The sequence below is a fragment of the Globicephala melas genome, chromosome 15, assembly GCF_963455315.2.
Source record: "Globicephala melas chromosome 15, mGloMel1.2, whole genome shotgun sequence".
Lineage (NCBI taxonomy): Eukaryota > Metazoa > Chordata > Mammalia > Artiodactyla > Delphinidae > Globicephala > Globicephala melas.
Genome location: NC_083328.1, coordinates 64293134 through 64305373, shown reverse-complemented (window position 1 = coordinate 64305373; position 12240 = coordinate 64293134). Strand labels below are relative to the sequence as shown.

The 12240-nt window shown below is 36.6% G+C and overlaps 1 protein-coding gene across 2 annotated transcripts in view; it reads left to right on the top strand.

Moving 5' to 3' along the window:
* The window catches only part of SAMHD1 (SAM and HD domain containing deoxynucleoside triphosphate triphosphohydrolase 1), a 63581-nt gene that overhangs the window by 28796 nt on the left and 22545 nt on the right, over window positions 1-12240 (top strand). The window contains exons 6-11 of one of the 2 annotated variants that reach the window (XM_030830656.3): window positions 752-822; window positions 4989-5147; window positions 6482-6582; window positions 6758-6866; window positions 7584-7675; window positions 9055-9170. In XM_030830656.3, coding sequence (XP_030686516.1) covers window positions 752-822; window positions 4989-5147; window positions 6482-6582; window positions 6758-6866; window positions 7584-7675; window positions 9055-9170 — 648 coding nt within the window. The remainder of the gene's footprint in view (window positions 1-751; window positions 823-4988; window positions 5148-6481; window positions 6583-6757; window positions 6867-7583; window positions 7676-9054; window positions 9171-12240) is intronic. The other variant, XM_030830655.3, reaches the window with a different exon arrangement.

Below are 12240 nucleotides of genomic sequence, written 5' to 3'. Positions count from 1 at the left end.
CACAATGTAAGCTATATGTAAATAGTTGCCAGCAAGCCTGGCAAATTCAAGTTTTGCTTTTTGGAACTTTCTGGAATTTTTTTTTCTGAATATTTTTTTGTCCGAGGTTGATTGAATCTGCGGATGCAGAGGGCCAACTGTAACTCCTTCAGAAATTCTGATAATCCAGAGTTGTGCCTCAGCAAAGTTTCATATTACTAGATGTTGTGGAATGTTAAGATCACTTATGAATAAGATAAAGTAGTGATCTCCACTTTTGATTGCCCATATCATCAGTAAAAACCCAAGATAAGCCCTGATATGTGTATATTTATTATAAAATAAATTACATACATTATAAAATTTACATAAAAATAGATGTTTTTAAAGGTTGAGAGTAATAAAGTTCTAATATTTTCTTCCTAACCCTAGTGGATTGTGTTAAAACTGCTGTTCTAACACTACCAATATATAATCTGAAGAAGCCAAAAGTTTTTGTCATTAACATTCCTTTGGTTACACAAAACTGTCCTTTTATCAGATTTATGTAAACTATGGTGACTCAGAGACCCCTCAGTGGAGAGCTTACTTTCCTGTATTTGTTCTGCTTCCTGTTCTCTTGTTTTAGAAAATAGGAAGGAAGGGTTTGTTCCTTTTTGTGATGTATTTATAGATTATTAATTTCTATTGATATTCAAGTTTAACTAAAAAGATTTACATTTTACCAATTTACAAACATTTTTCTTGTTCTAAGGCTGCTTTTGTTTTTAAGGTCATGGGCCATTTTCTCATATGTTCGATGGAAGATTTATTCCACTTGCTCGCCCAGATGTGAAATGGACGGTATGTATTCATATATTTAATAGTCAATAAAATAAAGACTAAGCAATGACTTCTGTGTTAAAGTATTCTTCCTTTTACAGTTTTTCAGAGTGTTTATATATAATGCTTTCATTTGATCCTCACAGTAATCTCTAAGGAGGAAATCATTATCTCCAGTTTCATAAGTATAAAGGAACTTGAAATTCATAGAGGTGTATTGATGCACCAAAAATCACAAAGTTGTTAAATGATAAAGCCAGCACTAGAAAACCAGGTTTCCTAGCTGCTAATTTAATGCTCTTTCTACTCTATCACACTAGTATAAAATAAAAAATAAAAGGCTGACTCTGGCTTTGACTCATTTTGTATGACCATGAAGTAACTAATACCAGCTAAGTTCATTTTATACTTACAGATTTGCAGGTGACTGACCTGTATTTTTGGAATCAATTTTTGAGAAGTAAAGTTAGGTCAACTCCTATTTTGGGCCACACTATTATTTGGAGTAGAAAAAGGTATTAATACATAATGAACACTTCTTACATGTCAACCACTATTTTTTCTCTCTCTCTTTAAAGGTAATTCGTATACAATATGTTGTACAGATCTTCAGTGTACAGTTCAGTGAGTTTTGACAAATGTATACATCCATGTAGCCACTACCCAAGTTGAGATATAGAATATTTTCATCTTCCTGGAAAATTCCTTTGTGACCCTTTTCAGTCAGTTCCTACATCTCCCTCCCACTATTACCTTCTGATTTTTATAAACAGACTAGTTTTGCCTGTCTTAGAATTGATAAGAGTAGAATCCTATAATAGGTACTCTTTTGTGTCTTGCTCTTATTCACTCAACACAATGATTTTGAGATTCGTTGGTGTGTCATGCATCAGTTGTCGGTCCCTGCTCATTGCTGAGGTAGTATTCCATTGTATGAATAAGTTATGATTTTTTATTTTTTCTCCTTTTGTAGAATTTGGGTTGTTTTCAGTTTTTTGGCTGTTATGAATAAAGATGCTATGCATGTTACTGTACACGATTTTTATGGAAAACGTTTTCATTTGTCTTAGGTTCATCTAGGAGTAGAATTGCTGGGTCATCAAGTAGATGGATACTTAACTTTATAAGCAACTACCGGACGTTTCCCATTTTACACTCTGCCAGCAATATGAGAGTGCCTGTTGTTCCATAGCCTCCCCAACATTTAGTTTTTTAAGTTATTCTTTCTAATGAGTGTGAAATGGTCTCTTATAGGATTTTTTTTTTTTTTTGGCATCCTCTGTGGTATGTTGAGTACCATTTCCTGTACTTTGTCATTGATAAATCATCTTTTGTGAAGAGTTTTTCCATTTACTCATTTAAAAAATTTGAATGTTTGCCTTTTAGTTATCAATTTGAGTAATTATATATATAGTCAGATACATGTATTGTGAATATAGTCCCTGTCCCCACCCCAGTCTCTGACTTACCAATTCATTTCTTTAATGAAGGTGGCTTTTGAGAAACAAAAATTTTAAATTTTGATGAAGTATTTCTGGTTCTTCAACCTAGTAAGATGGATAGTTTCTCTCCAGTTCTGCAGCCTTAGGGCCTCCCTCAGGCTAAAAGCCATAAAAGAACTGGAATATTGCCCACTGCCTTTCTCTTCCAAGTGTTTATTTCCCTCTAACATCTGCCTGCTTTTGGTCATAATCCAATACCTTCAGGAAGTTGTCCAGAGTTAGTTTTTTTCTCCAACAGGGTCGATTGAAATAGGATCTACTCAGCCATTCCCAAGTCTTTTTCTTTAAATATTTTGCCTTTAACATGTAAGTCCTTACCTCATGGGAATTTATTTCTCTGCATATGTGTGGTAGAAATCTGATTTCTTTTTTAATATGGATAATTGTTTATTGAATTTCCCCAGTGATCTGCAGTCAAACGCTCTACCACTGTCCCCACTGATTCTGTGATACCAACCCCAACATTTTTTTAACATTCTGTAATGATGAATCTTTCTGGATTCTGTTGCATTCCACACTTTTCATAATTGTTACTTCTTTATAATAAGTCTTGATAGCTGGTAGGACAGCTGTTTCTTTTATTAGGTATCTTTGGCCTTTTGCTCGTCTATTATAAATGTTGTAATTTTCTCCATAAAGGTTTTATACATCTTTTATTATATTTACTTCTAAGTTGCTTATAATTTTAGTTATTATTGTCTGTGCTATCTTTGTGGAACTTGAATTTTTCTGTATGTATAAGTTTTTTTCTGAACCATTTGAAAGTATGTTGTAGGCATGCCCGTTTATTCCTAAAGCTTCAGTAGGTATTTCCTAAAAATAAGAACATTCTCTTACATAACCTCAGTACATTTATTAAAATCAGGAAATTATTATTGATACAGTACTATTATCTAATTTACAGGCTTTCTATCAAATTTCAACAACTGTCCATATAGAAAAGGGGAAAGAAAACCATTTTTGGTCCTGATCCATCATACATTACCCTTAGTTGCCATTTCTCTTTAGTTTCTTTTGATCTGCAACAATTCTTCCATCTTTATCTCTCATGACCTTGTCATTTTTTGAAGTATACAGGTAGATTATTTTGTGGATTGCCCCTTACTTTGAGTTTCAGTTTTCGGTTTCCTCATACTGTCAGACTATCTGTTTTTGGCAGAATGCCACGTGTGACCTTCTTAGTGTATCCCATTAGAGGCACATAAGGTCTTTTTAAGCCATTACTGGTAATATTAACTTCAATCACCTGATTAAGGCCATGGCTGCCAAATTTCATAAACTTACTGTTTTTCCTCTATGTAATTGATATATATCTTGATTCAGTTAAAAAATAGATATAGGACTATTCAGGGTTTTGTCTTCATGTTTCTTGAGTTTGTTTTTGCTAAGACCTGTGATGTCTCCCTCCAGTGGGCCATTTGATCTTTATAACGATTATAAATGAGCAAGCAGAGACAGATGAGTAAAATGAGTCTAATTTGAGATTCCAGTCCAGATCTTGACTTCAGGGCTCTGAGACATTTTTGTTTTTACTGGCAAGTTTGGAATTACCCCCCCCCTTTTTTTTAAATTAAATTTATATTTTATTTATTTTGGGGTGTGTTGGGTCTTTGTTTCTGTGCGAGGGCTTTCTGTAGTTGCAGCGAACGGGGGCTACTCTTCATCGCGGTGCGCGGGCCTCTCACTGTCGTGGCCTCTCTTGTTGCGGAGCACAGGCTCCAGACGCGCAGGCTCAGTAGTTGTGGCTCACGGGCCTAGTTGCTCCACGGCATGTGGGATCTCCCCAGACCAGGGCTCGAACCTGTGTCCCCTGTATTGGCAGGCAGATTCTCAACCACTGCACCACCAGGGAAGCCCTGGAATTACCCCTTTTTATCAGTAGATGGAAATGCTAATAGAACTTGCATCTTCACAAATTCCAAAGCTGATGAAACAATACAACTAAATTTTATAGTGGTATTCATTAAAATGGTATTCTATTGGGAATTCCCTGGCGGTCCAGTGGTTAGGACTCAGCTCTTTCACTGCTGGGGCCTGGGTTCAATCCCTGGTCCGGGAACTAAGATTCTGCAAGTGGTACATCTCAGAAAAAAAAAAAAACCTATTCTATCTTTATGATCTGGTAATATTCAGTTGTAGTGTACAATACTTATGTATTATAAATGATTATATCTCATTAAACATTTATGTAATAATGATGAACCTAGTTTGTAAAGGTTTATAGACTGGTAAAATATAGAGGTTTTTTTTTTCCAGTCCCATCTGATATTTATTTATTTATTTGGCTGCATTGGGTCTTCGTTGCAGCATGTGGGATCTTTCCTTGCAGCACATGGGCTCTTCATTGCAGCTCGCGGGCTCTCCAGTTGTGGCACACAGGCTCTAGAGCTCGCGGGCTTAGTTGCCCCACAGCATGTGGGATCTTAGATCCCTGACCATGGATAGAACCTGCATCCCCTGCATTGGAAGGAGGATTCTTAACCACTGGACTACCAGGGGAGTCCCAATATAGACAAATTTGACAGATTTTTAAAAATATCTGTAAGATTATAGTTGAAAACTTGATAATTAACATGCATTAGAACCTTACCTCTGAATTACCTGGAGCCAAGAGTAATTTAAATAATGAGGGGTCTCTGATGGACTAGAGTCTACAACAGACCATACTGTGCTGACTTTTCCCAGCATGAACAGGGCTCGGTTATGATGTTTGAGCACCTAGTTAATTCTAACGGACTCAGAGATGTCATGGAACAGTATGGTCTCATCCCTGAAGAAGATATTTGGTTTATCAAGGAACAAATTACAGGACCACCTGAGTCACCCATCAAAGATTCTTCAAAGGTAAGTTTGTGTACAACTTAATTTGAACTGACTGGTTCCTTTCATCTAGTCTCTCTGCTTGATTCCTTCAGATCTATTTGAAGAGGTGACATTTGGCTATTTTAGAGAGACTAAATGATAAAATATGTGATACATTTCTACTGTTTAATGCAAAAAATAAAAGACTTATATAGTTCTTCCAGCTCTTAACTGAGTTCTTCAGAAGTTATCCCCCAAACTAAAATACATATATAAATATTTTTAATGAATATGTATGCAGTATTTTATATAGAAGCCTAAAGTAACTTAGTTTGGAAAATGTAGAAGTATGTCTTGTTTATTCATTAAAATTAACATATTTGAAATATTTAGATATGTGAAGACCTAGAAAAAAGTTGAATTAGTTTAGAGGGAAATATGTTTTGTTTCCTTTTTGATCTTTTTTATTTTACTTAGAAAAAAGAATTTCCCTTTGTGGTTTTTAAAGTTTTTTTCCTTAAAATATACAAAGCTACTTGTAAGGCATAAGATAAAGAGGTGGATTTTATAGCAAATATCCTGTTTCCAAAAAACAGAGCTCCTGGGAATTCCCTGGCAGTCCACTGGTTAGGACTGTGATGCTTTCACTGCTGAGGGCCCGGGTTCTGTCCCTAGTTGGGGAACTAGGATCCCACGGGCCAAACTGCGCCGCCAAAAAAACCCAAACAAACAAAATACAGAGTTCCAAAAATTCTTTGAATGGTGCATATCATTTAGACTAGATGTGTGGCTACTTTGAAAGACAGTACAATTTTCATGCCTGAATTTAAGCATTAGAATATAAGGAACATTCTTACTAGTTCATAATTAGATCTTATATTTTTTTTTTAAATTTTTAAACAAGAAAGCTTGTTGGGGCTTCCCTGGTGGCGCAGTGGTTGAGAGTCCGCCTGCCGATGCAGGAGACATGGGTTCATGCCCCGGTCCGGGAAGATTCGTGAGCCATGGCCGCTGAGCCTGCGCGTCCGGAGCCTGTGCTCCGCAACGGGAGAGGCCACAGCAGTGAGAGGCCCGCGTAAAAAAAAAAAAAAGAAAGAAAGAAAGCTTGTTGGTTATGGGAAGTGTAATAGAGTTAGGATCCTTCCGAAGGCACAAGGTTTAGTATTAACAGGGTATCACACTTTAGCATTTCTTTTCCCTTTTCTACTAATTTAGGAATTAAATGGAAGAAGGAATGAGTAGAACCTTCTCACTTACCTAACCTTCCCGTTCAAATATCTGTTTATAATTTTCAGATTAATACAGTTGCTTTGCTTTGCTTACAAATAGATTTGGCTCCTATCCTAAAACTTTCAGTGGGTTTTCTTGTCTTCCAGTGGCTATATAAAGGGCGTCCTAAAGAAAAAAGCTTCCTTTATGAGATAGTGGCCAATAAAAGAAATGGCATTGATGTGGACAAATGGGATTATTTTGCCAGGTATGCACTGAACACTTCAGAAAAGTTGTTTAAAATCCTTATATACTTTAAATATATACAATTTTTATTTAAATAAACAAACAAAATAAAATTCTTGTATAAATTTAGTGTTGATATTTAAGGTACCGTTTCCTTTGTTGAAATATTTAATTTCTCTGCTTTGGAATCTTTCTAGGGACTGCCATCATCTTGGAATCCAAAATAATTTTGATTACAAGCGCTTTATTAAGTTTGCCCGTGTCTGTGAGGTAGATGATAGGAAGCACATTTGTACTAGAGAAAAGGTAAGCTATGTCAGAGAACAACGAGGAAGGTATAGTTCCTAGTGTGAAATCTAGAAATAACCTTTAACTAATTTGGAAAAATCACTACCTGGTAAATTGTCAATCTCTTTACTTCATGCTTAGCATTTGAAAGTATCTTAAGGCTCTTTTCACTTTTACTGCATTGTTAAATAATAATAAAATTATGATAGACATTTATTGAATGTTGTGCTTTAGAGGGATTAACTCAATCCTCCTCCACCCTATGGAATAGATACTGTTATTATCCCATTTAACAGATGAGCAGATTGAAGCACAGAGAAGACATACAATTAATGGCAGAATTGGAATTTCAATCCAGGAAGTTTGGCTTGAGTATTATCCTTAATCACTATATTACGTGTTTCATGGTAGTTAAAATCCTAAAATCATTAGGTCCCATGCTAGGTTAGAATCATGTAACTAAAGAACATTACAGTATTATACTATAGAAGGTCTTTCTCTTGAGAATGAAGACTATAAGAATAATAATACCTAATTTCTAGAGGTATTGGGAAATTTAAAGACTATATTTAAGATGCCTAAAACAGAATGTGTCACTGAGTTAAAACACTCAGTAGGGCTTCCTTGGTGGCGCAGTGGTTGAGAGTCCGCCTGCCGATGCAGGGGACACGGGTTCGTGCCCCGGTCCGGGAAGATCCCTAATCTGATCCTACATTGTTCCACATTCTTCTGCAGGAGGTTGGAAACCTGTATGACATGTTCCACACACGCAACTCTTTGCATCGCAGAGCTTATCAACACAAAGTTGGCAACATCATTGATACAATGTAAGAAATTCGATTGTTATTTCCCTATAAAATTTTCCATGATGCTTTGCTAGAGTATCATACTTGGGTCAAGTTGAGATTTCTAGGTAAATTCAAGTGAATTTTAAGTGAACAAACCTAAAATGGTTCGCTTAAACAAATAAAAACTAGCAGAAAGTGAACTTCATTAGAGGTGAGGAGGAAAGTGGGTAAAGAGGATAGATTCAAGCAGAAGATGGGGTTTAGGCTAGGCAGGAAGGAGGCCACGCTGGGATGGCTTAGACCTCCGCACAGGTAGTCGCTTAGGTACCAGATATTAGTCATGGAGGTGAGAGGTGGGACGTGGATAATTGATATTCTGAAATTAATGACAAAAATGAATTTTAAAGATTAAGATTAATGTCGCTCCTTACCCTGTCAATTATCAAAATTAGTAGCAAATAGTAAAACCTACAGGAATTTCACCTCTTCTCCCTGATCCAGTCAGAACCAAAGCAGAAAAGTACAGCCAGGTCTCTGTGTGACTCAAAGACCCCATGAGGAATTACCAAAAGTTGGGTATGAGTCAAGTTAATTCCATGTCTCTAAAATAGTTTTAAATTGATTTATTTTAAGCCTTTCATGTTCATATTTAACATTTGTGTTGAGAAAATTTACCTTCTTTTCTACTCTTTTCCTCATCTCTTCTCATGAGCACACTGGTTAGAATTCTTTCTCCTATTTGTATGGTTGTCACTTTGGTAAGAGATTTTGTTGTTTTGTTTGTTTTTAATGTGGAGAATCAGAGAGATGTAGGTACAAAGCCTGGTACCACTTCTTCCTAACTTGATTAAATGAAAATTCCTTAATTTCTACATCTGTAAAATTGAGGCTGATTACATCTATCTTATAGTTGGAAAGATTAAATAAGATGATGTATTTAAAGCTCTGTCATAATGCCTGGAACACAGTAAATGTAGTAGTTCACAAATCACCATGGATTTATTTAGCATGATTGAGAAGCAGTTGTCTTTTTTTTTTTTGCTTTTTTAAAAATTATAAGTTGCAGGTGTACAATATAGTGATTCACAACTTTTAAAGGTTGTATTCCATTTATAGCTATTATAAAATATTAGCTGTATTCCTCATTGTACAATATATCCTTGTAGCTTATTTTATACCTAATAGTTTATACCTCTTAATCCACTACCCCTATATTACCCCTCCCCACTTCCCTCTCCCCACTGGTAACCACTAGTTTGTTCTCTATATCTGTAAGTCTGAGAAGCAGTTGTCTTTAGAACATTGTGTCTCAAGATTTTATTTCCCTAAAGTAGAAAGATTTCCTTAACTTTAAGCAAGGCATAAAACAAATATTCAAAATTTCTCATAAGCATAAATGTTTATAAAATGATCTTTAGGATTACAGATGCCTTCCTCGAAGCAGACCCTTACATAGAGATAACAGGTTCTGAAGGAAAAAAGTATCACATTTCTACAGCAATTGATGACATGGAAGCCTTCACTAAGCTGACAGGTAAGAACTAGAAGGTAACATAGGTGGTCCATCTCAGATAAAGTATAAACTTACCCTGGATTGCAGATGAGTTATTTTCCAAACATTCCAGTGTATTTAGCTTCTAAAGTGATTGTATACTATTGGATTTGAGTTTTATCTCTGCTTTGTACTAACAAGGTAACCTTAATAAAGTTATTTAACCTCTCTGAACCTTAGTTTCCTCATCTAAGATGGGAGTAATGACACCTAGCATATAGTTCTGTTGTGATGCTTCAATGAGGCATGTAGCACCAGGAATAGTACTTGGCACATAAGTACTCAAATTATTATTTAACTTATAATACAGCTGGACTAATACCATACTAGTATCAAAAAGCTGACTTGCCCTTTTAACATGATTTTTGTTGCAAAACACAGGATGTGAGAAACATTTCAGCAGAAACAAACTCTGCGGCTTAGGGTGTGAAGGAAGAGAGGTGAGGGGTTGCAGCTGATTCTTTAATGTGGGAAAGTGTAGACTGAGAAATAAAGATCAGTAAAGCAAAAGAGGTAAACCAAAAAGCGTGTACCAGTCAGAGTTCTTAGTTGCAAATCCTAAAACTGTCTCTGCTTAACTAAAAACAACATGACAGAATCAGTGGAAAGGCTGGAGGCTCTGAACCAAGCAAGAACAACAGAAACTGAGTGGCCTCAGACACAACCAAGATCAACTTCCTGCTCCATCTCTGCTAGATTTTATTTTATACACATATAATATAGAGAGTCCCCATTACACTTGTAAATTTTTAGTCATTTTCCAATCATAACTAAATCAAAGATTAGAAGTGAAATGGTGATTCCCTGTATCAAATGTCTGTGTACACTGACAACACTGTACATAAGTACTTACAGTTTATAATGTGACAAGTGAGTTTGCTTTTTGCTTGTTAATTAATCTGGGTTGGACTGATGACAAAGTTACTTATAGGGGATAATGTATCTAAATTGTTTCTGTGTTTTGTTTTAATAACAGCATAGCAGGTATACTAGTCTCCCATTGTTGTGTGGATAGGAATGGAAGAAGAGATTATAAGACAATGTGAGCAAGCTGTGGATATTTATTTATTTATTTATTTAAACATCTTTATTGGAGTATAATTGCTTTACAATGGTGTGTTAGTTTCTGCTGTATAACAAAGTGAATCAGTTATACATATACATATGTCCCCATATCTCTTCCCTCTTGCAACTCCCTCCCTCCCACCCTCCCTATCCCACCCCTCTAGGTGGTCACAAAGCACCGAGCTGATCTCCCTGTGCTATGCGGCTGCTTCCCACTAGCTAGCTATTTTACATGTGGTAGTGTATATATGTCCATGCCACTCTCTCACTTTGTCCCAGCTTACCCTTCCCCCTCCCTGTGTCCTCAAGTCCATTCTCTATGTCTGCGTCTTTATTCCTGTCCTGCCCCTAGGTTCTTCAGAACCTTTTTTTTTTTTAAGATTCCATATATATGTGTTAGCATATGGTATTTGTTTTTCTCTTTCTGACTTACTTCACTCTGTATGACAGATTCTAGGTCCATCCACCTCATTACAAATAACTCAATTTCGTTTCTTTTATGGCTGAGTAATATTCCATTGTATATATGAGCCATATCTTCTTTATCCATTCATCTGTCAATGGACACTTAGTTTGCTTCCATGTCCTGGCTATTGTAAATAGAACTGCAGTGAACATTGTGGTACATGACTTTTTTTTTTTTTTTTTTTTTTTTTTTGCGGTACGCGGGCCTCTCACTGTTGTGGCCTCTCCCGTTGTGGAGCACAGGCTCCAGACGCGCAGGCTCAGTGGCCATGGGGCACAGGCCCAGCCGCTCCGCGGCATGTGGGATCTTCCCGGACCAGGGCACGAACGCATGTCCCTTGCATCGGCAGGCGGACTCCCAACCACTGCGCCACCAGGGAAGCCAACATGACTCTTTTTGAATTATGGTTTTCTCAGGGTATATGCCCAGTAGTGGGATTGCTAGGTCATATGGTAGTTCTATTTTTAGTTTTTTATGAACCTGCATGCTGTTCTCCATAGTGGCTGTATCAATTTACGTTCCCACCAACAGTGCAAGAGGGTTCCCTTTTCTCCACACCCTCTCCAGCATTTATTGTTCGTAGATTTTTTGATGATGACCATTCTGACTGGTGTGAGGTGATACCTCATTGTAGTTTTGATTTACATGTCTCTAATGATTAGTGATGTTGAGCATCCTTTCATGTGTTTGTTGACAATCTGTATATCTTCTTTGGAGAAATGTCTATTTAGGTCTTCTGCCCAGTTTTGGATTGGGTTGTTTGTTTTTTTAACATTGAGCTGCATGAGCTGTTTATATATTTTGGAGATTAATCCTTTGTCCATTGATTTGTTTGCAAATATCTTCTCCCATTCTGAGGGTTGCCTTTTCGTCTTGTTTATAGTTTCCTTTGCTATGCAAAAGCTTTTAAGCTTCATTAGGTCCTGTTTGTTTATTTTTGTTTTTATTACCATTACTCTGGGAGGTGGGTCAGAAAGGATCTTGCTGTGATTTATATCATGGAGTGTTCTGCCTATGTTTTCCTCTAAGAGTTTTATAGTGTCTGGCCTTACATTTAGGTCTTTAATCCATTTTGAGTTTAGTTTTGTGTGTGGTGTCAGGGAGTGTTCTAATTTCATTCTTTTACATGTAGCTGTCCAGTTTTCTCAGCACCACTTATTGAAGAGGCTGTCTTTTCTCCATTATATGTTCTTGCCTCCTTTATCAAAGTTAAGGTGACCATATGTGTGTGGGTTTATCTCTGGGCTTTCTATCCTGTTCCATTGATCTATATTTCTGATTTTGTGCCAGTACCATACTGTCTTGATTACTGTAGCTTTGTAGTATAGTCTGAAGTCAGGGAGCCTGATTCCTCCAGCTCCGTTTTTCTTTCTCAAGATTGCTCTGGCTATTCGTGGTCTTTTGTGTTTCCATATGAATTGTGAGATTTTTTGTTCTAGTTCTGTGAAAAATGCCATTGGTAGCTTGATAGGGATTGCATTGAATCTGTAGACTGCTTTGGGTAGTATAGTCATTTTCACA